Source organism: Melanotaenia boesemani, chromosome 9, assembly GCF_017639745.1.
Source record: "Melanotaenia boesemani isolate fMelBoe1 chromosome 9, fMelBoe1.pri, whole genome shotgun sequence".
In the NCBI taxonomy this organism is placed as follows: Eukaryota; Metazoa; Chordata; class Actinopteri; order Atheriniformes; family Melanotaeniidae; genus Melanotaenia; species Melanotaenia boesemani.
Window position 1 is genome coordinate 15935637 of NC_055690.1, and position 27674 is coordinate 15963310.

Below are 27674 nucleotides of genomic sequence, written 5' to 3' on the forward strand. Positions count from 1 at the left end.
TACAAGAGGAAGCGACAGAACATACAAAAGACATTAAGGAGAAATGGGACCTAGAAATTAATGTAATAATTAAGGATGAAGACTGGGAACGGTTGTTTCAGGAGGGTCATAAAATATCAAGCAGTCCGACATTAAGGGAGTTTGAGTGGACAACTAAAATAAGATTCTTTAGGACCCCTTTTGTCACATCTAAGTTTGGTAGGACCTCTGATAAATGTTGGAGGGACTGTGGCTTTGTAGGGGACCATACTCATATATTTTGGGATTGCCCAGAATTATTGAACTATTGGAAAGACATACAAAGTGAAATTCTTATATGTCTGGGTATTAAAATTCCTTTAGAGCCATCTCTTATTATATTAGGAATTTTCCAAGACAAATTCCGAACTAACTGCCATTTTCATCTCTTAAAGATTTTACTTGTACTTGCTAAGAAAATGATTACGGTCTCCTGGCTGAAATCGCAGCCCCCCCACAATCTCTCAATGGAAGAATAAGGTGAAGGAAGTGTATTATATGGAGCAAATTACACCAAGATTGTAGATGAAAACGGATTCGTTTATGAATAAATGGTCCCCCATCCGAACATATTTTTCAAATTCATGAAGTCTTTGTGCAGTATTATTGTTATGCTGGCTAATGCTTCATTTGTTTCCTTTTCTCATACTGTGTGGACAAATAATAGTTTACTATGTACATGGCTGTATCTGTACCGTATGCATGATTATGATGTTACATTTGTTAAATGTGATTTGCACTGATGATTTTGAATAAAAACAAGTTCCAAAAAAGAAATGTAACTGAAACAGATCACATAAGACTTTGGATGGACTCCAGTCTCAAAGTATAATGTTTTTTTTTTTTTTTTTTTGTTCCTAATAGTAGATGAAACTTATTGAGCGACACCATGCAAGATGGCAGAAGTGCTTCCCTTACTTATTCGTAAAATTGTAGTTACCAAATGTTTCAATCAAATCATATATATTTTTGTTTCCATCTAAGGAAAGACAAAAAGAGCAAACTGGTAAAGTGTAACAGGGCTTCTCAGATAATAACAGTCTAGCTACTATTATATTGCTAGACCTTCATAAAGGCAGAGTAAGCTGCTGTTTCTAGTTTCTCTTTTCCAGAACAATTTTCAAGCTTATCCCTTCCTCCCCTGTTAAAAAAACTAGAGAAAAGAGTAAGGAGCTGTGTACCAGAGGCCGTCTTAGACCTATGGTATTAAAGACAGTACATCTGATAAATAAATCTTTGTTTACCAATTGTTTCAATGTGGTGATGTTCTAAAGCGTAAATACATATATCCACACCTCCACTAAAGTCTGTGGGAAGATACTGCATCAGTGGGTTTTCTGTACTAGCACAAACATATAAATTTGTGCCTGGCAGAAATGTCTACACATGAAGTGGAGAGGAGGGAGGCAACAGCGATTAGAGCCTATTGCTCACGCTTGTGTGCTGTTACCTTCTCTACAAACATGTGTCCAAAGACTGGAGTTCATAATACAGACAGAGGACAGATAAACACCTCGTCACATACTTGTATCTTTGAAAAACATTCCCAAAAGTGCAAAAGTGATTGCTTCTGTATAAATCTGCTTTATAAGAAATGTTCTGTTTTTCTTTTGACATCCCCACAAATCCTCATTGCCTTGGTCTTGAAAATTTTTAATCACAATTAATCGCATTGTTATGCACAAAATGGATTTTTTTGGTTTACAAACACTAAATCAGGGGTCTGCAAATTGCGACTCCAGATCAGTAAGTGACTCTCTGGACCTTCCACAACGGCTCTTAATACATGACTAAAAATGCTAAAGAACTGACTAATGTTTTTACATATAGATATAATAACAAATGCAGGTTTTGCATTTTTTCAGTTTTTTCATGGAATAATTGCATTGAATTTTCATAACGACACTAAAAGTACCAGTAATATATTTTTTAATCTACTTTTCTTGTCATTAGGTAGGAAACTATGGGCTTTTTTTTCAGATGAACAGACAGGAAGCAGGATTAGAATCTCACAGCTTCTAGATTGTGAGGAGAGATAAATCTTCACAATATGCACAATAACTTACATCCATGCACATTTAGTGCTTCATTTTCCAGATTTCGTGCCTATTAATTCTCTGACTTTGCATTCTTAGAATGGCTGTTCAGCTTAACCTCTTACGCCTGCACCCTCTGCTATTGGGAGTTAAGAGGTTAACATCCGGTTTTACTGGTTGTAACGTTAAGTCTGTAAATGTAACTATAAACGTGTGTGGTATCCACCGAAAGTCCAGAATCACAGCTAACAGCTCAGTAAAACCATTTCTATAACCACCAAACACTGTTAAGATAACAAACAATTAGACCAGGTACACAAAGTCCAAAACAATATGTAAACATAAATTATGGCACCCGATGTCATGAACACGGAAAAACGACTCCTCTACTGAAGGCACAGATCTCACAGATTCCAAAACTGTAAGTTTTATCTCGTTATGAGCAAGATTTACAGAACCAGAGACAAAACAAGACCCAATTTATGCTTCACGTTTGTAAAACAAACATTGTTTACATGAGATGCACCACTGCAGCAAGACCGGGCACGGAGGAAGAGGCATTGGACTATAAGCCTCTGCATGTGGTTTCTCTGTGTTCAGAGCCAATAAGCAAGAACTTCAACATGCAATAAAAAAATGAACCGGGTAAATTAATAATGCGTTACTGCGATAATAATGTATTAAGGTGCCCAGCTCTATTATATATATGAACTTTGTTGTTAATGAGCAGCTATACTCATTTAACTTATTTCCGTAGCACATGAGAATAAAGCCAGCAATGGTGCTAGTGATTCCTTTCTGTCTCTTTGACTATATTTCTAATTGCAGCACATAAGTGCACTCAGGCTTCCATGCTAATGTGAACACAGATCGATGTCACTTTGGTCTGCTCTTTACGTTTTGGCAGTGCCTATAAACAAGCAACAGACAGCTGTTATTCTCAGTAGAGTTATACTCATCTACTGCAACCCCTTCAGCCTTATGACATGTTAAAACTAGTTGGTTCTTCTCCAAGTGGCCCATTCATCACTTCTCATTTTGTTTAATTGGCAATTACCATTCACATCCCCAGCATCCTGTTACTTTTTTCCGCTCCAATCTTCCATAGGAGTGGGAGAAAGGGCCAGATCGTTAAAGCTTTATATCGTTGACTATGAAATCATCTACCTCTGTCTTTAAATTAAATTTCAGTGTTTTTCAGCCTACATCTGTAGGTATTTGTCATTCTTCAATCTTTTTTCCTTCCCATCTAATTTCAGTCCTCTGTGACAACAGCAATGTGTCCTTCTATCTTCACTCTTTTTTTTCTGCACCTTGTCATGTGTTGCTCCAGTGTTTCGTTTTAATATAGGCCGTCAAGCTAGCTGTGCTAGCTCTTAAAATTTTTGTGCCTTAATGGACCATTTATTTCATTAAACCAGAAAGTCCCCATTGCTCCTGATGTGCAAATTTTATATAACACAAGAAGGATAATAGAATAATTGCTGTGATCAACACTAACAATAATTCTTCTGTCTTATCTGCACCCTTTGCCCCTGTTTTCTTGGACTCTCGCATCCTCAGCATCTAACTCAACATGTCTCTAGCTACGCCTCCCACGCTCGGATGCGTGGTAAATGGCCTGTGAAATTAATGGCACTAATAGCAATCACGTGTCCCTCTCTGTCCCTAAATAATTGAGGTCTTTGCATCAGTTCTTGTATGCTTAACACTTGATTTGAATGAGTTTCCATTATATCCTACAGAGACAGACTGAGCTATACACATGTGTTCACCGGTTGCTGTATAGTTGTGCTTTTGAACGTGCAGCACGTTAATGTTTTAGGCCCCATCAATATTGCATATAATGCAGGCTTACCTGACATAATAGAGTGAATTATTCATCTGTCTTTTCTTTGTCTTTGCCTTTTTGCAGTCCCCATAGATTCCACAGCAGGTATTAAGATGCTGTACGTGTTTGTGGATATCCAGATGGACAATGCACACTTCCTAGACACAATCAAGTTCAACTTCCCTCCCGGACAAGCTTTGGCGCTCGTCAGCACTATTCAGTTCGTGGCAGCACTGCAGGTAATTAAGCACGGCTTCTTTCTGATATAATGTGCCAGTGAATGAGTTCATCCTTATGTCAAGGAGTCCTGAGACAAACTGAATCTTGTTCTTTTTTTAGTATTGTATGATGTTACTTACATACTTGTACAGGAATGATTGCATATCCTTCATCTCAACACTTTTATGTGATTCCCAGCTTTATGAACACTACTCTTAAGCTCAATAAAAGCGTGGGTTTGTCAAATCTGGCAGCAGTTATTTTTGATTTGAAAGGTGCGGTGACCTCAGAGGGCCTCTCAGTTCAGCATCGTGCTCAGGACTGCTCTTTACATAAGCAGTGGCAACAGCTATAGTATTAAGCTTTAATATCCCTTTTTCTGGCTTGCTGCCTTCCTGTTCCATAATGTCCTCTGCTGCTTTCATTGCCAACTTGAACCAACACTACTGTGGGCCTTTACTAATCTAACCACCTCTATTTTTAAATCATGCTCTATACTGTATTTGTTTTTTTTTTGTTAGTTTGTTTTTTAGTGCATCAATGCATATGTGTGTGCATGTATATTTCTGTGCATCACTGTAATTGTGTATGCATGGATGCCTGCACTTCTCTCTTGTCTATTAGTGTGTAGGTTTGTTGAAGTTACACATTATGGGTGGGAGAGTACACATATTGCAAATATAGTGCACTGCCTTTAATTTACCTTAAATCACTCAATTTGTCCTTCTACCTCAAATCACACTTTTCAAATTCTTTTTGTTTTGTTTATTCTTTCATCATCTACCTTTTCTTTATTGGCTGTTTAGAAGTTTTGTTTGTTTTTTTTTTTTACATTAAAGCACTTTCTTCAGCTCATAATTCTAACTCAGTAAATGCTTTTATATTTCACAGTTTTTTCCACTGTAGTTTGCAGTGTATTTGTCAGTATTTTGCTGGATCTGAATAAATAATAAATAAAAGTGACGGAATTTCCAAAGTTTCTGCTTTGCAAACTTGATAAGAATGTTGTGATATTTTTACAAGCCTATGATCCCCAATTACAGCTACAGACAAATCCTTAACTAAACAAACAGTTACACTTTTAATGTTTTTTATTAAATTAACTTTTTCCAATGAAAAGGGGAGCAACACACTTCCATCTCCATCTTATCCCAACACTGAGACATAGTAGAGTGAATATCATGGTTTTTTGGCTGCTCGGCTAGTTCAAAGCCTGGATATATTAGAAATCTTTGGGAAAACTGAATCAAAACTGTATCAAAATATAAAGTTTTAAGACAGTAGCACCTGACCTAAAGCTGAGTACAGACTGGGTTATGTAGCAAAGCAATGAACCAAAGAATATAACAATAATAATTAAGAAGGAATAAAGTTCATGGTTTGCAGTGGCTGAGACTGAGTACCAGCCTTAACCTAAAGAAAGATGCACAGTCAGCATGTGCTGTCCCAATTTGATTTTTTTTTTTTTTTTTTTAAACAGAAGTGGTCAGATCCAGTGCATATCTGTACATAAAACAGAATCACAACTGTAGGTAAACCTTTTCAATTGTTTAAAGCTTTTAAGTTTAATTCTGTCTTATCCCTCCATGTTACAGGCTGTGAGTACAGCCCTGAAGCCAGAGTATGATGTGATTGTCCCACAGTGTCGCCCTCTGTCACCTGGAGAAATTTTGGGCTGTACCTCCCCTCGCTTGGATCGCCATGTTGATGCCATAATGTAAGAACTCCCTCACCTCCCTTTTTCCACCCTCCCAGGTTGAGACTGTAGGTTTATTTTTCTTGTTCTTTTTTTTAGTTAGCTCACACAGATTATCTACCTTTGACTTATCCTGGCATCGTAGCCTCCCCACTTACCTTTCGATAATTAGTTCTGGCAATGCCATGCCCACTTATGTAAGTAATAATTAGAGTGACAGTCCTCCAGTCACACAAGTCATAGCTGGCAGTGACAAGTAGCTATGCCTGTGTGCTTTTTGCAGCGAGTCACAGCCAGATGCTGATCCAGAACAGCGAGGCTAAAAATACCTACTCACTGTGAAAAATCATTGAATTGGATATAGCCTGACACTTTTAGCTGTTTCAAACTGCAACACATCCACATCTTCGCCAAATTTCCAAAGTTTGAAAGAAATTCTTTTTTTCAAAGTATTACACCTACTGTGGTATGTGCATGGTGAAAATTGATAAACCATTCACATCACAGTTTGTTTGTAAATTCAGTTTAGTTCGTGTGATTGCCTCTTTTATGTTTCTTCATTTTCTGGAGAATAAATTGATGAATGCGGTCAGGAGCTGCATGTGTTCTAAAAGACCAAGTCTTCTGTGCTTTCACAGAAACCTTGCCTGTAAGATGTTTCAGTGTGATACATGCAGAGAACAGAGGGACCTGGCAAAGTATCAGGTCCGAGTAGCAAACAACGTCCTCACAGCTGTTCTGTGTGACAATGGGCTGCCGCTCAGGCTGCTCTACAGTAAAGAAATCTATGCTTTGTTGCGCACAGTGAGATAATGTAATTCCCCTGATTTAATTATGCATAGGTGCATCTCCTCCGTTGTCTGATCTGCACACATTTAGTGCCAGTCCATGTGATTAAAACCTCCCAGCGCATGAGATTAAAAAGGCACGTGGGCAAGCTTTGTTATATGGACAGATGGAAACAAAAGCAGTGTGAGAGTTTGTGTTACTCACCAACTAATCCATGTGTTGTCTTTGATGTGTTAGTTGTATTGTGCAGGAGTGTTGAGAAGACTGTTCAATTGGTCTGCCATCTCCCATACACAGTCAAAACACAAGTGATTATATTGTAAGCATTATCAACATGTTAAAATGATGAGAACTTTTTCCTGACATGGACCGTATCTCTATGTCTGGTGCAGCACCAAATAGAGAAAGTGTTATAGTATGCTGTGACAGCAGTACTGAAATTGTAACAGTAATAGACTGTAACAGAGTTTCATTTTACTATAATGAATTACCATGAAGACAATGCCAGAACTGATCATTTGTTGTCTGAAAGAAAAAGCTGCATAGATCAAGCTTCTTTCCACGGATTCCTATTCTGAACAATGCATGCGTTTCACCACCTTTAATAAAGTATTAAGTACATTAAAATTTAACTTTGGGTTATCTAACATTAATTAGAAATGAGTCAGTGCTTCAGAAATGGTATGTGCGCAAGTTTTAATTGCATTTTTGAACTACTTGAGCATTATAAATAGTGAATAGCATTGTAGTCTTTGAGGCCCATATAGAAGCATTGAAAAATCCCAGTCTTAAGAGACAAAATGTGAGTTTTAAACTTGATCAGTGGACCATTTCTATCTGCTTCCTGTGCGCTAGTTCATTCTCATAATAGAACAATATGATTATGTGATTTAGATGATAATGCAAACGCACGTAGCATTTCTCATTAAACCAAGAGCAGATTTTAGGATACAACAATAACATATTGATGCAGCTACTCTGGTCATGGGGAGAAGTAGAATCAAGCACAGTAACCTCTTACAATGGTGGCTGAAGCACAGCAGGCTTATTGTTGTAGACATAATTGTATGAGGGTCAAAGAGAATCGTTGCAGCACATGCTGTGCTTGAACTCAACCCATGCTGTCATTCACCGTCATTACATAAGATTCATACAGAGACATAGTTGTGTGTTTTTGCATAAGCAAACTCTACAAATAAAGTCCAGGCTAGTCTTTTCTCCAGGTAGCCTGTGTGGCAAGCCACCCACAGCTTGTTTTATACTGCTTCAAACAGAAAGCAATCAGCGAGCTTATTTGCATCTCCCTACTCAAAGCAGGTACCAACCTGTGCCCCCTCACAGTACCGGTGGAATTCTTTTCAGACACTCCCTGAAGGGGGTTTATGTAAGATACCTTGTTTTGTTTTTTTAGGAACCAACATGCTGCTGTGCATTTATGGTTTCTGAACTCTGTCTCTGCTCGAGCTTTGGTGAATCCCCAGCTTGAGACCCTGGGTTAATTGGAAGAGCTTGTGTTCTAGGTTACCGGCATCCTCCAATTGTTGAGGTCATGTATCCAGACAGTAGAGGTGGGCAGCCTTCCACCTCACCCTTAGGCCATCTGCTGTCAAAGCCCAGCGTTCTGCCAAGAGGCTGCAGAAATTAATAGAGCTTAAAAGAAAGTTGATGGAAAGACAGGAGGTCATTATTTATTATCAGTTTTCACTGAATGTTGATCATCCAGAGGAGGTCTTCTTTCTTCAATTTTATCCTCATGTCATTTAACTCAGAAATTGAATTTATCTGTTTTTCTTCCCCACTATAGTTATCTTGGAGATGGAAGATTTCATTTGGAGTCAATCATGATTGCAAACCCAGATATCCCAGCCTTCAGGTATTATACAACAATATGGTGCCATATTTTGTCAGATACTTTCACATTTCTGCTGTTTGTATGTTTGCACCACCTACTAAACATCACACTATTTTAACATAACTGATAAATAATATGAAATTTAAATAAGGTTAAAGCTCAGTTTGGAAAACAAATTAGATTTCAGAGAGAAAAATGTGTAATTTAATTAACTATATTGAATTAAATGTGCATATAAAGGAGGTTCTGTTATGTTATTTGGTGCTTTTTAAATTTTAAAACTGCCTGCAGTCATGATCATTGTTGTAGCGCTATGACAACAGGGTGTGAGTGTCAAATTCTGTTTTGCAGGTCGTTTTGCATGCAAAGTGAAATCATCTCATTATACACATATGCACTGCCACACAGATTACAAGTGTCTCTCATAAACAAGATTCTAATCTAAAGTGTACCCCTGATACCAGAGAAAAGGAGATTAGAAGCTCAGAAATGCCTCCATTTTCTCTAACATGCACCAGCTCCTGTCCTACTTGATGGCTTTTCATGATTGGATTTTCTTTTCTTATATTTCTGTCCTCAGAAAAGACATCTTAACAGCAGCTAGTAATGTTCATGAGATAGTCTATGTTCATGCACACATATATTTAACGTTTGTGTTTTTTCTTTCTGCGTTTGTTTGTAGATATGACCCCTACAGTAAAGTGTTCTCCAGGGAGTACTATGACCATGAGGCCATGCGTGCTTTAAGACTGAAGGCTATTGACAAGGCTCGATTGGCCAATAGATGGGGCCTGATCTTGGGTACGCTAGGTCGACAAGGTAGCCCAAAAGTATTAGAGGTGAGTTGCCTCCTCATTTCAATAGTCTGCCTATCCTGAATCCATCTGCGTAATGTCATGTATTACTTTTTCTTGAGGTTCCTCAATATCTGATTCAGTGAAATGTAGCACTAACAGGACAAGTAGTCTTTAAACTGACAGCTTGTTATTTCACATTGAGGATGATGCAGCCAAACATCCCTAGAAAGTCTTATCCTTGATCTTGTTTTGGAGGTTGCAACGGATTTTGAGCAATTTTTTTATCAGTTTAGTAGCACAAGTCAGAATAACCGACCATAGAAAGATATTCCAGAGTATAAAAGATATGGCAGAAAATCCAGGCTGTCCACAGTCCGTTACAGCATCCTTGTCCATCACTTAAATGCTAGATGTAAAAGATTTAAAACAACATCCCCTCTGTTTTATCAGCCGGTACACCTTCTCAGGCTTATACTGGAGCTCTCCTCTTGTTTGTAAGAAACCAAGATTTGGTACTGATGTGAAAATGTCCACAGGAGACCAGAAAGAAAAGTTTCTTTTAGGGTAGCAGGAGAGGATGGATTTAAAAGGGGGATTCAAATAAAAACTCCAGCTCTCCTGTAGCGATCTGTGGGATGTGAGAGTCTGATAACCTTACAAGTGAGAGGACAGAAGTATCTCTGATAAGAGCACAGTCACAGAAATGTCTTATAATCTTTAGGACAGTGGATATCAGCAGTGCGCTTAACTTTACCTCACCAAAGGAACATTATTGGGATTTTTCAGTTAGTGTGGTTGCTGTCTGCATTCATAACATCTCAGTCCACTGCCCAAAACTTCAAAGGCCGAATCAGTAAGGGAGAAGAGTTCCCTGAAACTTCCTAATAGATTTGTTAATTCATATGTAAAGCATGTTGTAAGGGCTTGTACTCAGAGATCCCACTCACCTAACGGATAAACTGCTTGCCCCAGCTTCATCTGTGCCCATTTATTTGTCTAGTGCATTGCAACATGGAAGACAACACTAAGTCTTGGTGTGCTAATTCTTCCCATGAAATCTGCACAAGAAGAGAGATCCCTGACAGTAAAATGTATTTGAAATGGGACATTGTACCTCAAAAATAATGCAACATTGCACAGAATCCCTGCTTCTAAGACAGAATATAGATAGAATATAGATCCTTTGCAAAGGAAAGTTGTAATAATGGAATGAAGCAATGGACTGAGTTCTGTTAAAGCTTTGACATTGCTGCTCGGTAATCCTCTGATTGGCAACAGCTGGGTACTTTTCAGCATCCCCTGGGTAGAAACATGCACTGTGTTTTCTCATGTTTTTCATGTTTCCAAAATTTTAGTTAAGCTTTTATTGCAGAGCATGATGGTTGGATTTTTCGCTCAGCCAACTTGTGCATGCTTTAAAAGCTGTCTAGGCACTTTACCGCTACCTTCAAAGGTCATCCACACAATATATGTTGACTTCTGGCCAAAACTCAAAAGTTCAGACGTATCTCTAATGGTATTACTTTACTAATCTGATTGTTCTAAGTCCACTTGCGATGGTATGATGAACAGTTTTTTCACCAGATCAACCAGTTTGTTGCCACCAAGCAGCATCTTTGCCGGTAAGACTGCGAACTCCGGCATACAAAGTAGCTGTTTACTGGTGAGTTGCCAGTGATTGGCAGTCATCAGGCTAATACTTTTGACTGTAATCGTAAATAAATAAAAAATAAATAAATAGGTGACTGGATAGCTCAGTTGAAAGGGCAGCTGTCTCCCTTGACCCGAGTTCCAATCCCTTAAAAATTTTTAGCAGAAGAGCAAAACCTCCAGACAATCTTTTACTGGGATGCACTGTCCGTAAAGATGAAATTTGTGTGCTATTTGATTAGTAACTTACCTTTTTTATAAACTAAAGTATCACCCCTTCAGAGAATTGGTTTTAATATATGGATTGCAGACTTTTACATTGGTTCTTTTGTTGTACATTTTTGTCTTACCAGCACCTGGAGTCAAAGCTCCAGTCTCTGGGCAAGTCCTTCACTCGAGTACTACTCTCTGAGATTTTCCCCAGCAAACTGGATCTAATGCCAGATGTAGAAGCGTGAGTATTAAATTTTACTCATATAAACACTAGTGCATGCTTTAGTTAAGCTTTAAAACATATTCCTTTCGGTTAATCTGATGGGCATCAATCTCTACAGCTGCACACAGCTCATTTGTCCACAAAAGTCAGAGCAGTAATCTCATTAGGTCTGACTAATATTCAATATATTTAGCCTGGTTTTCAGCTTGCAACAACTGCTTCAAACATGTCAAGCTAATGAGTTGTCACCACAGCCTGACATGCTGTTGAAAGAAAACTGATGTCAGTGATTATATGTCATTTAATGTACTATCCACTCACATGAGAGCAGCAAATGTTGCATGCACACCAAAGCAGTGAGGTACATAAGTGGAGAATTGCCTTGCGTCTGAATGAGTGAATACTGTCACTTTAACAAATTAATTAAATCACTCATCTTACATATACCATGTCTTAAAAACAACACACACAACTGCTCCAAAGTAGATGAAATAAAAAGAGTTTGGGCAACATTCTCTTGCTTAAAAACAAATCTAGCTCATAATTGGTCTGTAGCTGGTTTGGGGATGATGTTGAAGCGTGAAAAGTGATTTTGATTTATTTCCCCTAACAACCCCCTGATATTTTTAAACCACAACGCTTTAAAGTAAAGTGAGATAAAGTAACTAAGATTTTCTCTCATGCAGTAAAAAGGTTGCTATTCAATTTGTCACTGACAAGACCTGAGGAGATTTTTTTTTGTCTATTTAGTCATGCTTACATTCTCTAGCTCCATAAATTCTTTCAGTATTAACTTCTAAATTTAATTTCTCTCACTTTCTTTATAAGATAAATTATTTTAGGGGGTTTTGCACTTAGGTTTATGTTATTTATGCATGTAAAGGATATCCAAATTTAGCTTTGAGTCGATTCCAATGGTAGCCATTCACTCTCAGCGTAGCTGCTGCATCTGACCTGTTGTCCAGACTTTTCTCCCTATACATAACACTGAAAGAGAGTTTCATAATGCCTGACTAATGTTACTTTGGCGTATCTCTGTCAAACAATGAGCAGCTGTCTTGCTGACCACTATTTTTGGCCACTCAACCGATCAATCACAAGAAGACCGGACCTGTCTGGAGTCAGGTCTGTTCAAACAAGCAGAGGCTGAAATGGAGCGTTTCAGACAGACATTGGACAAGAAAAAGGTAGCAATGTACATTATGTAAAAATTACTAGGTGTATTGTTTTTTTTTTATTAGATCAGTGAATGTAAATCTCTTCTAGTGAACCCTGAAGATAAAAATATGTTGATGAGCACAATGTGGACTCTTGAAACTTAGTGTTTTATTCATTTGTGAATCCTTAATCATGACCGTTGTTTTGCCAGAAATAATTTATATTCACTGTGATGGATCTTTTCAGAATCATTGTGATGAACAAAGTAGTCAATCAGCAACTTTTGAAATGTATGCTGTAAGCATCATTGCACACATAATTTGGAGTCAGCATAATGTGCCTGTGCGTGCTGCAACACAGCTAACAAACAGTGGTCCTGAGATCATAGCATAGAAACAAAATTGACATTCACACCTCAGAATTTTTCCAGCATTGAAACCGAGTGCATAGAAGAAGAAATTTTGCTCATTAATCCTCTTAAACACTTTGGATACTTTTACATGAAGGTCAGGGTAGAATAAAAGCAGAGGAATTCATAACTTTGTCATTGCTCATCAGATGTTACATAATATGGTGCTTTATCTGAATCAAAGTAAACTGAGTCCAACTGACTTAATAACACTAATTCCCTCATACACTGAAACCATGGTGAATGCACACATCTCATTAATAATGCATGTTTCTGAAAATCACAGTAGCATATGTTGAAACATTCTCCACCACTTAGAACTGTTATCCAGTGAACCATTCATTGCTATCTTTAGAAACAGACTCCTCAGGTTTCTTCAATAAAATATCTGGTACTCAGAATACACGTATCAGTTTGTCTGACTTATCTGACATCCAGCCACGAGAGTAGAGTTGAAGATGGACCAGGGGTGAGTGAGACACCGATGTGCAACAGCTCCAATCACACAGGCACAGGCGCTCACCCTCCCTCGTATTCACCCTCTTATTGTGGAGTAATGAGAGGTGTGATGTGTGAGGGAGGAGTGGGTGATATGGTGACAGAAGGTCTAAGAGAGATTGAGTTGGAGAGAGAGAGATGGAGAGATACAGGGGTAGTTGAGGGGGCTGTGTTTGGAAAGAAAGCGATTGTGTTTAAAGCAATTCTTTGCTTTGTTTTGGCTCCGCTTATCAGACTGACGTATGAGTGAAACTCTAAAATTATATAATTCAGGCACGATTCATCCAACCAAAACGATCCCTCATTACACACAACAAGCTTTTCAACAAGATGTGTTTCAGCAGCAACTATAGCCTTTATCTGAAGGAAACAAAGTGCTTGAATACAAAACTAAGACTTAAGATAAAAACCTGTTTCTGAAAAATTAAATAAAGACTTGCTGTGCTGTTTGCAAATAAGCTAAACCTAATATTCAAATGCAAAAACAATATATAAAATTATGTGACTGAAAGACTATTTTTTACTCCTTTTTGAATTTTTTTTTACAAATTTTAAGTTGGATTCCAGTATCCAAAGTAAAGACAATACCAGCTGTGATGATATCAATAAAGTAATATTAATAATCTGTGACAGTAACGTCATCGTTGACTGATTTATTCCCCGATAAAAAAATTTTAATCGTTATGAATTGCATGAAATGTTGCAATTAACTTGGTTTACAAACATTAAATCAGGGGTCTGCAGCCTGCGCCTAGTGGCTCTCTAGACCTTCCGCAGTGGGTTTTGACACATGGCTAAAAATGCTAGAGAACTAACTAATGTTTTTAAACATAGATATAATAACAAATACAGGTTTTAGCAATTTTTCAGTTATTTCATGGAATAATTGCATTGAATTTTCACAACATAATGACACTGAAAGTACCAGCATTTTTTTTAAATCTATTCTTCTTGTCATTAGGTTGGAAACTATTGGTTTAAAAAAAAAAAAAACTAATTGTCTTTTGGGAGCAGTTTCCTGTCTAAAAATGATTTTCATCCCATTTACATGGGTTTTGATAATATCTCTGGTCACCTTTGAATTATCCTTGCTGTGGTCCATCTTGTTCCACCTGCCTTGCTGGCTGTTTCTTCTCCAAAAACTCACTCTAATGTCCTCTGCTAGCTGCTCCAGAAACTTTCTTTGAGGTATTTGGGTATCAGTTCACTTCTTGAACATGATTTTAGCCTTTAATTTCTGCATAGTCTGGTATGTTGTAAAATACAGCAACAAGTCATCACTGCGTAAAACGCTTTACAGAGCAGTTCATTGTCATCTGATCCAGCACAGAAAAATTCAAAATAGTACAAGATCCTGTGCAGTCAACATAACTAGACCTAATGTGCTAAATTATATTTGTCATTCTTTATAATAGTTAGATTTTAATATACTTAAATGCCACTTTTGCATCAGCCGGTTCATGAAAAGGAGCGGACGCCTCTATTTTCCACTGCCCCCCTCCCCTACACCAGTTAGCTGGTGATTGCTTATACTGTAGACACATTTTCAACATGCGAGCAGCCAGAAGCAGCTCGTGCTTGAGTTCTTCGAGCCCAGTTCTCTTGGAAATTTGAAAAGTAAAATCATGGACCATTGTTAGTTTAAAGCAGACCAAAAAGTGCCAGTGTGAGTGCGCCCTTAAAACCATCACTCCAAATTATATGCAGAGTATCAGGAGGTTGATAAGCTGCTGTTCAAACATTTTGTGGACTTTTAATGAGTGAATTTTAACAAGATTTTGATCATCTTAACTAGTTTGTTCTATTTACTTGAGCTCTTTTCAAGTCTTGTAACAAAAAGGGCACTTGAATTTTTGTTTTGTTTTGTACTTTCTACACTACAGTGAGGAGTCTGAATCACCCTGTTGTTGAACTATGCTATACAAATAAACTTGCCTTACTTTAAAGCTCTATTAGCTCATGCAGCTGCAGTCTTTTCAAAAAAGCATAATTCAACATTAAAAACAACACTGGATAAAAACAGTATTAAAACATGATCAAGTTTAAAAATTCAAGCTTAAAAGAAACAGCTGCAGATTTGGACTTTATAAATAAAAACTTTTTAAAATAAAAACAGACATGTGGAGCATAGAAGCTGAATGCAGCTTCTCCATGTGTGGTTCTGTCTCTGAGAACTGATTAGAAAAGTTATGCATTTAACTTACAATGTTAATGTTTTTTCTTATAGTTTTATTGTATTGTATGGGTTGTGATGTTATTTTTGCGGTGTTGAATTTGATCTATTAAAAAAAAAAAAAAACACTGAAAAAAGTGTAGTTTAATGCATAGCTTATTGGAACAAACTACTTTGCAACAAACTGCTCAAAATAGTTTGTAAGAATCTAAACACCCCATGTAAGCCAGAGTAGGCAACACAAACCATCAGGTGTTCTAGGCTGTTAAAAGCAGCTCTGCAGAAGACGAGACTAAAGGGATAGAGAGAAGAGATTGAGATATACAGGGAGTGGAAGAATATGTGCAGCTCCTCAGCACTAGCAGACACAAGAGCCCACTCCAGGCTTTCTCTGTCATTAAACACTCACATACTCACCCATGGAAAGAGAGAGCCATCATTAGCATATGCTCTTAAGTGTGTAATTAGACTGTCCCCAAGCAGGTTTTAAACTATTGTACAGATATCTGCACACCACACACACATTAACGCACACAAATTTATCGCAAGTAAGACAGTAAATGCCATCTGGTGTATTTCAGCCTCTTTATCTTTCTGTTTGAGATTTTTTTGGGGCCACATTTATTACAAATGTTTAATTAAACAAAGTTTACCTTTAAAGGTGACCACTCTTTCCCCTGCAGTTCTGAAAGGTTAGTTACTCTTGCTTCCCATGGGTGAAAAGTGTGTGTCCAATTCAAGCAGAGCCATGTAGGTGGAGGTCCTGCTCACAGTGTGGGGTTTAATGGTCCACAGCAGGTGAAGCAGCGAGGCCAGGCTGGAGCTCACATTGCAAAGCAGCAGTAAATGTCATGCAGTTTTACTTTTATATGTCATGGCATGGATCTCTCCAGTCCTGATTCTTGATTCTGTAATCCCTGCAAATGTTGAAAGGTTCTACTTTCCACTGAAGTAAACACATCCTTACAAGAGACGTGCCCATCAAAGTTTTATTCATTGATTGTTTATTTCACTTCTGTGTGTAAGTTGTAAAATAAGTCTAAGCTACTTGGTACTAAAGCCTCCCTCCCTCAGTCTCTACACCAGGGGTGCCCAAGTCCATTCCTCGAGATCTACCATCCTGCAACTTTTAGATGCAACCCTTGTCCAACACACCTGAATCAAATGACTGGCTCGTTACCAGGCCTCTGCAGAGCTGAATGACATGCAGATGACATCTGATTGAAGTGTGTTGGAGAAGGGTTGCATCTAAAAGTTGCAGGATGGTAGATCTCGAGGACCGAACTTGGGCACCCCTGCTCTACACCTTCCACCTCTTTGTTATTGCTCCTCATGATGTGGATTCTTTAACATAATGGCTTGATTGAATGCTAGATAAGGACTGAAAAACTATTTGGACCACTTTCCCAGGTCTGAATTTAAATCTCTTTTAAAAACTCATCTCTTACATTGACTTTTAACTCCAGAGATCAGTAGGTCAGACTTTGTACTATCTTTTCTCTTTAGTCTTTTATTGTTTATTTATTGTTGTGTGATGTTTTATTGTGCATTATTATTTTACCTGTGCAGGACTTTAGGTACCTCTTGGCATGTGGAAGCGCTATATGCTTAATTCTTATGTATTTGTAAACTGTATTTGGCTGCTACTTTGACCAGGTCTCTCTTGTAAAAGAGATTCTGAATCTCAATGGGACTTCCTGGTTAAATAAAGGTATAAATAAAAAAAAAAGATGCTTCCACATGCTAACTATGCATTTTACTGAACGACTCAGTCCCTCCGATCCTCCTTTGCCAATCAGCTTTTCGTCTTTTAGAAGTGATCTTCTGCCTACTCTTCCCTGTTTTTTTGTCTTACTTTCCTCTCACACTCTACGCTCTGAGCTAATTGGATTTAGTGAGAAGAGTTTTTGCTCATTTATCACAGCCCTTTCTCAAACCCCCACAAGCGCATTCCCAGTGTTCTTCTTGCATTTCATTCTACACATGCACAATGGATACAATGGAATAAAATACACAGATCCAATTAGACCCACAATTATTCATATTGCATACCAAATGTTGATCATTAGTCAGCTTTTATTTGACCAGTAAGTTTCATCTGCCTAGAAATTACATTAACAAAGTGTAAAAGACTTCCAGACAATATGTTAGAGGTGTAAATAATAAACAAATAATTGTATGCATTGTCACAGAACCAATTACTTTCAAGAGTTTCTGTTTTGCACCCAATGTTGTATTGATGATGACAGGGTTTGACCAGTGTGCATTGTCTCCTACATCTCTAAGATGCTTAATGGGATTGAGGTCTGAGTTTTGATATTTTAAAACGATGTCTCTTTCTGCTTCCGCAACCACAGATTCACAGTTCGAGTTAGACAAAAATCTTGGAATTGTCTTCTTAGAGAGAATCAGGAGGGGAAAAAAAACACAAATCCAAAGGATTTGTGGTACACTCTATATACACAGGTAATATCTTGGGCACATAATGTTACTGAGCTTACATCCTGGACGATTGGATTGTTTTTTACTGTGATTTTAAATCTCATTGATAAATTATTTTCTTACTTATGTGTGTGTAGAAATGCTCTTGATTTCACCACTAAACATCATACTAAGTTCTACTCTTGAGTTTCTTTCTATTTTATCTGTGATCTCCAATCATTCAAGATTTTCTACCAAGTGCATTTCTTTCTCAAAGATGATGCTTCATCATTATAATTCCATGCTTCCATATTTCCAAAGCTGTTTTGGTCACAAGATCCAATGTGTAAATTGTGAAGCATCCTGAGAAGGACAGTAAGGCTCCATTGTAGGTGCTGGGAAGATGATTTTTCCAACTTATCATAGATGGCTTCCTTGACACTTTTATCAAGCAATTTGTCCTCTTTGACTAAAATGCATTCATTACAATGCTTCAAGGTGCACTTGATACTTGAGTTGCAGATGGAGCACCGAGTCCTGACCTGTAAAACTGAAGAAGCTTTTCAGATGAGAAGTGAAACGTCTTCAAGAACCAAGAAATAGGAGTTCAGTTGTCTTTGTTAAAGCCCTTATAATTACCATGACCTGGATGTTTGAGAATATACACCGACATACAGTCTGAACGGGTTTAATTATTTACCAGTACCACAATGTGCACCATAATTACAAGGTTTAACTCCACGACCATTGAGCCAATACAGGAAATATACCTTTATAGCAAAAATATGCTTTCTATCAACAAATGGCTAAAATCTGATGCATTTACACAGCAGTTTTCAATCATGTGTACTGTCCCTATTTTAATAAATAAATTCATCCACTTAATCAAAAATCATTGGCACCACTTATTTGCCATTGTGTCACATAAATTTTAGCTCGTAGAATTGCTAACGAGGTTTCAGCGCATGTCCACTGTTACTGCCAGACCATTTGTTTTAAAGGATTTCTTTTCATCATACTGGTCTTAAGTTCCCTCCAGATTCTGGATGGTAAAACAATACAAACATTTAGACATCATGCAAAGTGTTTTTCTTGTTTTATATATACATTTTTTACCACTTCGTCATATTAAAGTTCCATTGCTGCCCAAGGGAAAGATTTTCTTTCCATAGCCTGATGTTTTCTTCAAGAATCTCAGCGTACTTAGTTTCTGGCCATTACAATTGCTTTGACTCTCTCTTATTCATGTTGTCAAATAACAGCCCTACCCCTGTGTTCAAACTACACCATTTTCATCTCATCAAACCACAGAATTGTTTTCCCTTTTTGTTGACCTGACCATTTGCCAAAGTAAAGGTGGCTTTATGTGCTTTTGTTGGGGAAGTGGAGTCCTCCTTCGCCACTGTTCATAAGGGCCAGCCTTATGCAGTTTCACTGAAATACCTGCAGTGAGATGGTGGTACTAGCATCTATCAAATTCATTAGGATGGCCTTCGAGGATTTCCTTGGACCTTAGAAAAACACAAGATTATATAAAAAGTTTGGACATAATTATCCAGCAGTGTTCTAAAAAAACATTAGCCACAGGCAACATTTGGCCTTCCAACAAAATAGTAATTCAAAGCAAACAACTAAGTGGTCAAGAAATAAAAATAAACAAAACAAGATGAGCATTTAAAAGCCAACCGGTCACGAATCTCTTTCCAGATTTGAAGGAGTAACTAAAGGCAGAGAATGATTACAAAAATGTCCAACCCTCAAAGACCGTAATAATGTCAGTGTAGAGGAGCAGTTCAAAATCCAAGTGGAGACATCTAAGAACTGTTTGATTATCCACAAATAAAGGATTTTGCTCTGGATGATGATAAAGGATATTAATGATTTTGTAGACTGAATTTTACCATCTCCAACAGTGATTTCTGTAATTTTCTATTATTTCATTCTAATTTCTAACTAGAAAAACACTGTTGGCCTAATAAAATTAACTGGTAATGAAAATTTGGCATGTGCATTCAATTTAAGCTTAATTGAAAATACAGCAGAGGTATAAAAAACACCTGTTCTTAAACATGTTTACAGACATGCAAACTGAGAGTTTTCTGCAGGTCTATATGGGCTGCAGCAGCTTTGATGCATCTGCAGTGTTTAAAGGTCTCTGATTATGGAATAGCAGCTGATCGACTTAAAGGTCACATCACAGATTCCACTCTTCGTTTAAACTCAGCAGTCTTAGGTCTTTGGAGATTGTTGCTGAGCGCTGATGTTTATGACTTAGCTGACTCTCAAATTAGAAGGATGAATAAGAATTCACTCTTAGGGGGGAAACTTAAAAAAATGGGGGGAAAAAAAACGTTATTTGGAAATGAGAGAATGCCATGCGTTTGCCCAGAGGAGGAATATATTTGTGAGTGAAAACAGAGTGAAAGGAGAGTCAGTGGTGCAGACAGTTCTGCATCTCAGAAGCTACAGTATGTGAAAGTTGGGAACTAGACAAGAAGAGAATTTTATGCAGTACAGTTACCTAGAAAGTATTGAAGTGATAACTATTTTTTTTTTGTTTGCCAACTACCCAACCCTGCCAACCCTTATGTCGTCACCTCAAATCTTAAACTCACAGCTCAAATTGGTATGTTCTTCTTGACATTTACCTTCACTTAGTATTTGTGTTCTCATTTTCATGCACTGCAGTTCAATCCATATTTCTCAATATTTCTGACAGAGAGTTGTCATAAGGATTAGGGACATGGGAAGGTACACTGCCTCAGCAGAGACGTAGCTGTGAATAGCATTGATCTGTGAAAGCTATCCCTCGTAGCATCAGCCACTTTCCATCTTCATTTTCCTATTGTTCACTCTTCCCTGAAGCTGTTTGCATCCACACCCCCCTCATACCTCTCATGCATTTTCCAGAGTAAACACTTCTCTTTCTGCCAGTCTTCTCCCTCTCTTTTGTCTCTGTTCTACCTTCTCTTCTCACTTTTGCCTCTTCAACCCCTCCTTTTGTTTTTGTCTTCTTTCCTCTTTCTCCCTATCGCTGCATATCTCTGTCCTTCTCTATTTTTTTTCCACCCCGCTACCTCCCCATCTCTCTAATACACAGCCCCCTCCACCACCCTGTCTGCGAGCTATGTAGGCTACCTCCGTGGAGACCAGCTGGTACGGTTTTTTTTATTCACACTCACCTAACCTCTCCCTGTTTTCTTTCACAGCATTTCTTCTCTTTTCACCTCTGATCTCCTCTTTTCCTGTTTTTCTGTTGGTGCCTCCTGCAGTAGGTCCTCCCGGCTAGACCACTATAACCCCCCCACCCCCCTCCCCACTCTGGCTGGCTATGCATTCAGACAGTGTATCATGGCTGCCTTTAGAACTGTTCCAAATCAGGACAGATCTCACAAACAGATGCTAGCGATCAGGTGGAGGGAGGCTCCCCATACAACCCACTGCATCACGTATCCACATGCAGCGTGCAGTCGCAGATGTGCACTGCCTGTCTAATAAGATCTTGGTGCTTCAGTTTCTCTCTGTGCCTTACATCTACACAAACAATCACACTAATGATTGTATGTTTGAGTTAAAATTGGTTCTTTGTGTTTGTTCTGCAGGTGGGTCCAGATTGCTTGTCCACGCCTTTCCATCGATTGGGGTACAGCTTTCTCCAAACCCCTGTTGTCTCCATATGAGGTAAACATGAGGCTTGCAGTAATCTCAACAAGCTGCCACTCACTTTTCAGACACACACATGCACACACACATAGACACACACAGAGACCTTCCTAGCAGTAAATGGAGCCCTTGTCCTGCTGAAGCTTTTATGATAGTACAGGAGACTAGTTGCTATGTTAAGTATGTCTGAAAGGGCAGTGAATTTATGAGGCACTCATCGAGGCCTGCTTGTGCTTGAGATAGACTATCATGCTTGCTCCTTCCCCCTTCTTCCTTTCTGTGCCATTAAGCACAGCAGTACACACACACAAACACACATGCAAAACACTTTGAGCAGCAGACTAGCCCCCCCTGCTGGCCTCAGCACCACAGAGTCCCAACCCTCCTACATCTGTCTTGTTTTTCTAAAGGGAAAAAAATAGATTGGACATCAGCCCATTTCAAGCAAGTGTTTGTGTGTCATGCTGCAGCTGTTGTAGCCAACAGAATAATAAAAAAAGCTTTGTGATGGGTTTGTATACTATGTTGTACACATGACCTCACTAAATAGCATTTTCCCATCAGTTTCTTCAAGGATTTTTTTCATCTCAATGACATGCCACTGATTTGAATTCTTATTAAATGGTTGGGATGGGAACTGCTGTCTTGAATATTGGATTTAGATTGGAAATAGTTACTGTTTTATTCCAACTCTCCATCTTTTTTACCGCTTGTTGCAGCACTCTTCAGAATGAGGCCATTAAGAAAAATGATATTGAGCTGTGAAGGAAAAAGTGTTTATTTTGTATTGTTTGTCACTGAGGTCTTTATTTGTGTCTATGAAGTCTGAAATTCGCCCCCACTATTATGAGCACAGCATTCTGTTTTCTTAAATTCCTTTGTGTTACTGCAGGCTTTGCTCTCCCCACCAGCTATTTCGGAACAATGTCTGTGCATTTAAATAATTTGAAGATGCACTTGTGTCTACATGGTTGTGATAATACTTTATTTCTTCTCATCTCATAGCAATGAGTGTCATGCATCTCAGTGCACTGTGCTTTTCACTGTGGCATTTAAGATGAAGACGAAGAGGAATGAGATGGGAGGGTGGAGTGCGCTCGGAGAAGGATGGTGTGTGTGGGGGGGGGGGGGGCAGCATTTATTTTCAGTGCGTCTCATGTTATATTTATAGTCAATAAGGCACACTTGGCTCTTCTGACGGAGCAGGGATTAGCAAAGGAAGCTAGTTTCCACAGAGAGGCAGTTGGTGTGAGAGGGGAGAGAAGGAGAGCAGTGGTTAACAGCTGGATAAATAAAATACGGGTAGAATAAAGACAGAAGAAAAGAGAAGGATGTTTTGGAAATGAAAAGAATATAAGATGATTCCAATGTAGTTTGCTTGTTTAAGAGGGATGATCTATGGAATTTACATGATATACTGTAATGTGTTTTAAATCTGGGTATGAAGGAAGATTTCACTATCATTCTGTGTCAAGTGAAAGTTAAGTGCATATAAACTTTTTTTAACAACATATTTGCAAGAATGTCTGAAATAAAAAGATAAATATGCTGAAATTTGGCAGATTTTCTTAGTAAGGTGGCTCCTAACGACGGCGAACTTAGCATCTATCTTGCATCCTTTCTCTACTCTGAGCTCTGTCTAGCAAGTAAAAGTCAGTTTGATGTTGACTTGTTTTATCTCTTACTCTGTCCTCTTTTTCTTTTCCTGTCTTTTTCCAATAATGTCCTCTTGCATTTCTTTGGTGAATCAGCCATTGTGTGTGTTAACAAAAGCTAGTCTGCTGTTATCCAGTTGCTGTCGTGTTACACAGTACCATAAAAAGTAAAAGGTAAAAAATAAATGCTTCTGTAATGTGATGCAGGGTAACAATAAGTTGTGAAGTACAGTTTGTCAGCCTCGGGATGCTGAACAATGACTCCAGAAATGTACATAACAAATGCCACTGTGCCATCAAAACGAGTCAAACGCTTGTTTTTAAGGGCAGAAACTTATATAGTGGTACTTTAAAAAGTAAAAACATAAATGAATTTTTTTTTTTTTAAATTAACATTAATTGCTTTATGCATTTCTATTCTTATATAGGTGTGTTTATTCTGGTTTTATCTAGGCTTTTCAGTTTTGGTTAGCAGCACGCAAACACCAGCTTGTCACAAGTTGTGGAACAGTTATGAATTTTGTCCTATGTCCTTCCTACATGTCAGTTTTGTGTATCATTCCAATTAATTATTTAAAGAAGTACAAGAGGCTTTTGATTTGTTTCCCATCGTGTTTCCATGCATTCTGTGCGGTATCTTGAAGCTCTGGCATCTAAATAGTTTAAAAAATGAATGAGGAGTTGGATGAATGAATACATGAGTAACGAAAGCATTTATTTCTTCATTTGTAATGCTTGTTTATTCATCTGTTAAGTTATCCCACTGCTTTTTTTTTCATTCAGAATCATTATTCATAGACGCTTCTCTTCCATATGGAGCAGTCTGCTCTTATGTCACAGCACTGTCTCGCCATTGCTGTTGTTCTCCTCTAACAGCTGTTGTGTCACACAGCGCACCTGCATAGGGATAACATGACAACTTTGCATGTTATCCAAGCTTAATTTTATGATGCTTGTTTTGTCTGTATACCCAGTCTGTTGTGTCTTCTTATCAGTCAGTTGTTTTCTGCTAATCCCTTGTGCAAAACTACAAATATTGCACTAAATCACAGAGAGAAACAGAACAACTGTGCAGTATAGCTTTTTCCTTTCTTCTTCTTCTTCTTCAATTTCTCATGACAATCAAGTCGTTTGTATTTCTGACTTTATCTTTCAGGCAGCTGTTGCTCTACAGGAAGTAGGCTGGAAGGAAGTGTACCCCATGGACTTTTATTCTAATCAGAGCTTGGGGCCATGGGCACCCAACCACCCTGACAACCAACCTGTGCGGCCTACTCGTAAACAAACTCGGGTAAACAGGGCTGAGAGAAAAAACAATTACTGATAGAGAGGAGTGGGGATGGGCAGGGTTGATAAAGACAGAAATCAAGCTGCTTCATAGTCTTTATCAGTATGTCACTACACTGACACCCAGTGGTACAGTTACAGCAGGACATGCACTCGGACGTTTCTCCTAAAGGTGTGGCTGTAACCTTGACCTTCATGTCCTTTTTTTTATGTATTCAGGAGATAAAAACAGTTAAATATCGTCCTAAATGCAGCATTGTAAATACAGCCCGCAGTAGCCATAATTCCCAGTATTACCACTAATCTGTCTGAGGTAGGTACTGTCCCTGTTCCAAGTGTTAATGTTATTTCACTGCCTCCCTGCAGAAACAAGAACCGGACTCAGCCCTTTCTTCCAAGCAGTGTGAGCAGAGTCAGTGCACCCCCTGTGGCTGTCAAGGGAAATAACCTGTCACATCATGAGCAGTGCTGTCTTCGATTCATCTCGTGGCTGCCTGGTGAAGGGAAGGAGGTCAGACCAGATGAGGAGAGTGGGTATTTGTCCAAAGCATCTATCACCGAGCAGGACTAAAGCCAGAGGAGTTTTCAGCCTCATCAAAGGGATTACCAGCCATATCTAATCCCTAATCTTACAGCACAGCAGATCAAATCAAACTCATTGCTCCTTTTCACATTTTGATCACATGAATACACGCAACTGGAAAAATAGCTTGTTCGAGCCCATATGTGTAAATGTGAGTTAAATTAAATGAAGGAGCTGCTTTCTGCTTTGCTAATGCAATCATTCTTCCTGCACAGGAGTAATGTGTGGGCCTTTTCCTAATGCAGACTGCTTTTGTAATGAAGAGCAAGATATGACCTTGAGAATGTTGTATGGAATTAAGTCACTATTAGCATGAGTGTTTTTATTCAAATGCAAACCGCTTGTCCTGAAAAAGTGTTATTAAATGTTCAACACTAATAATGAGCTTCCAGGATGGTCAAAGGAATACCAAGAGGCGACACTTCTGTGTATGTACAGTGTTAATAGAAAAAAAATCATAAATTTTTGCCTGTTTCTATTAAAATTTGAACAAATTAAAATGAAAGTGGAATCTTGCTTATTTTATTTTTTTTTTTTTAATGCAGGACCATGCTGTTTTTAAAGCTGAGAGCTGTGTGTTCCTAGATGTGTGCAGCACTAGTCACGACTGCTCTCCATCCTCATTATTTATTGATGTTGGAGTCTGTCAATAAGTTAAAAAAATAAATAAATAAGCACTATTGCAGTATCTGCTATAGTAATAACTGATTGACAACCACTTGCTTTGGCCCCTGCAGATCCAAATAACTTGTGAATCCTCCTCAGGTGACTGAACATTGTCTCAGGTGGTTATAGTCCTCTGTGAGTTATTTGCCTACAACTACCAGGCTTTTCTTATCAGATTCATCAGCATGTCTCCTTGATGACAGGCCAGTGTGATGCAACCATCTAGCCAGATATCCCAGATAGTGGCAGTTATTTTAAAGAGCTCAGTACTTGCCACCATACTCTGTATGATCTGCAGTGGTCAAGAATAAATAATTGACCAGCATAGTGCTCTCTGTCTCTCTCAGCTGATGTTTTATTTATTTGTGGCATTTTCTGTCAGGAATAAAGAGGCAAGAGGTTTAAAAAAAATCTTTCTTTCCATCCAAAGCATGCTGCTTTTAATCTCAGTATTAAGACATTTAATTAAAAATAGATTCATATCAAATTTAAACATTAGGAAAAAGGAAGCATGCGGCATATTTTTGTTTAAGATTTAAGATTCCATTTTGGTTTTGTGAAATGCTTATAATTCTGATGGCTTCCAGCTGCTTACAACAGAAAAAAACATGATATGACTGGAATATTAAACTTAATAGCTTAACTGCAGGTCTTACTACTTTATTAACTAACCAAATAAGTAGATTATAGGTCTTGATACTTTATTATGTCTTTGTAAAATAAAGTATTTTCACAACCAAAACTAATTTGTTTTCCTTAGCAGTCTCTTTTCTATGTTTATTATATTTTCTGTTCAGTAAAATATAAAATATGTTAAAGGAATAAGGAACAGGTTTAATATATTCAGGTGTTTTTGTAGAAATATTACCCAAGTAAAACATTATGATTCATGTTTTTGCTCTCAGTTATTGCTTCATAATTGTTGCCTTGGCAACAACTGCTCCTATATGTCTTGGGAAAAAAAATATTACTGCAACATGAAATACAGTACAGTGTTATTTTGATTAACATAAATATGTCAAAACACCACCAGAAAACCTAACATTTGAAGTTTATTTATAAGAGAGCCATAGTGTACGTCACTACGTATGTTTTTATTCACAAATGTTCTCTATTTGTTCCCTTGTAGGAACATAATGTTTAACTGAATATTCCTCTGAAATATTGCTCTATATATTGCAGTTTTTCTATGCATATGGAAGAAATTTATTAAATAAGAGTAATTAGAGTGAATATCTAAGTACTGACATGTAACAGCTTCAAAGCATGTATTTACTATGTAGAAGCAAACTAGCCGAACTGAAAGACCTGAACATTAACGAGGCGCTGATCTACAGATCTGTTTCATCTGCCAGTCAGATAGACATCCGTGTGAGTCATGGAAACCTCAGTATCATTCCTTGCCACGCCAACAGCTTGCTGACCACTAAGTGGAGCTGTTTTCATAGCTTATTTGCAGTCTTGAGGCATTCAAGTTACACACTTCTCACTGTAGACAGGCTGCACATTGGGAGAATGTGCATGGTGTGCTGGGCAGACTGCAAGTACCCTTTGTACTTTTTGTAGTTGTTGCTGTGTGCAACTACTTCCATACGTGGGGGGAATTCAGCTCCATACTTTCTCATCCTGTTTGAGGCACCATCTCTTCCATTCTCGCCTTCTGACCTGTGTGTGTTTGTAATTAGCTCCAAGTTTTTCTGCATTTATCATGACTCTGTAGAGGCTACAGGTTTTACTCAACCTGCAGCCATAGGATTAACACAACAGGTGCTCGGGTCATGTAACACACAGATATAGCCTCTCTGTATGGGATGTTGGTTGCCATTAGTGCTCTGGG

At 38.1% G+C, this 27674-nt stretch overlaps 1 protein-coding gene across 1 annotated transcript in view; it reads left to right on the forward strand.

Moving 5' to 3' along the window:
* The window catches only part of dph1 (diphthamide biosynthesis 1), a 74310-nt gene extending 48070 nt beyond the window's left edge, over positions 1-26240 (forward strand). The window contains exons 5-12 of the mRNA XM_041995337.1: positions 3970-4124; positions 5700-5821; positions 8394-8462; positions 9124-9280; positions 11242-11342; positions 21586-21664; positions 24458-24592; positions 24955-26240. Of these exons, the coding sequence (XP_041851271.1) occupies positions 3970-4124; positions 5700-5821; positions 8394-8462; positions 9124-9280; positions 11242-11342; positions 21586-21664; positions 24458-24592; positions 24955-25035 (899 nt within the window). The 3' untranslated portion in view covers positions 25036-26240. The remainder of the gene's footprint in view (positions 1-3969; positions 4125-5699; positions 5822-8393; positions 8463-9123; positions 9281-11241; positions 11343-21585; positions 21665-24457; positions 24593-24954) is intronic.
* Positions 26241-27674: the final 1434 nt, after the last annotated feature.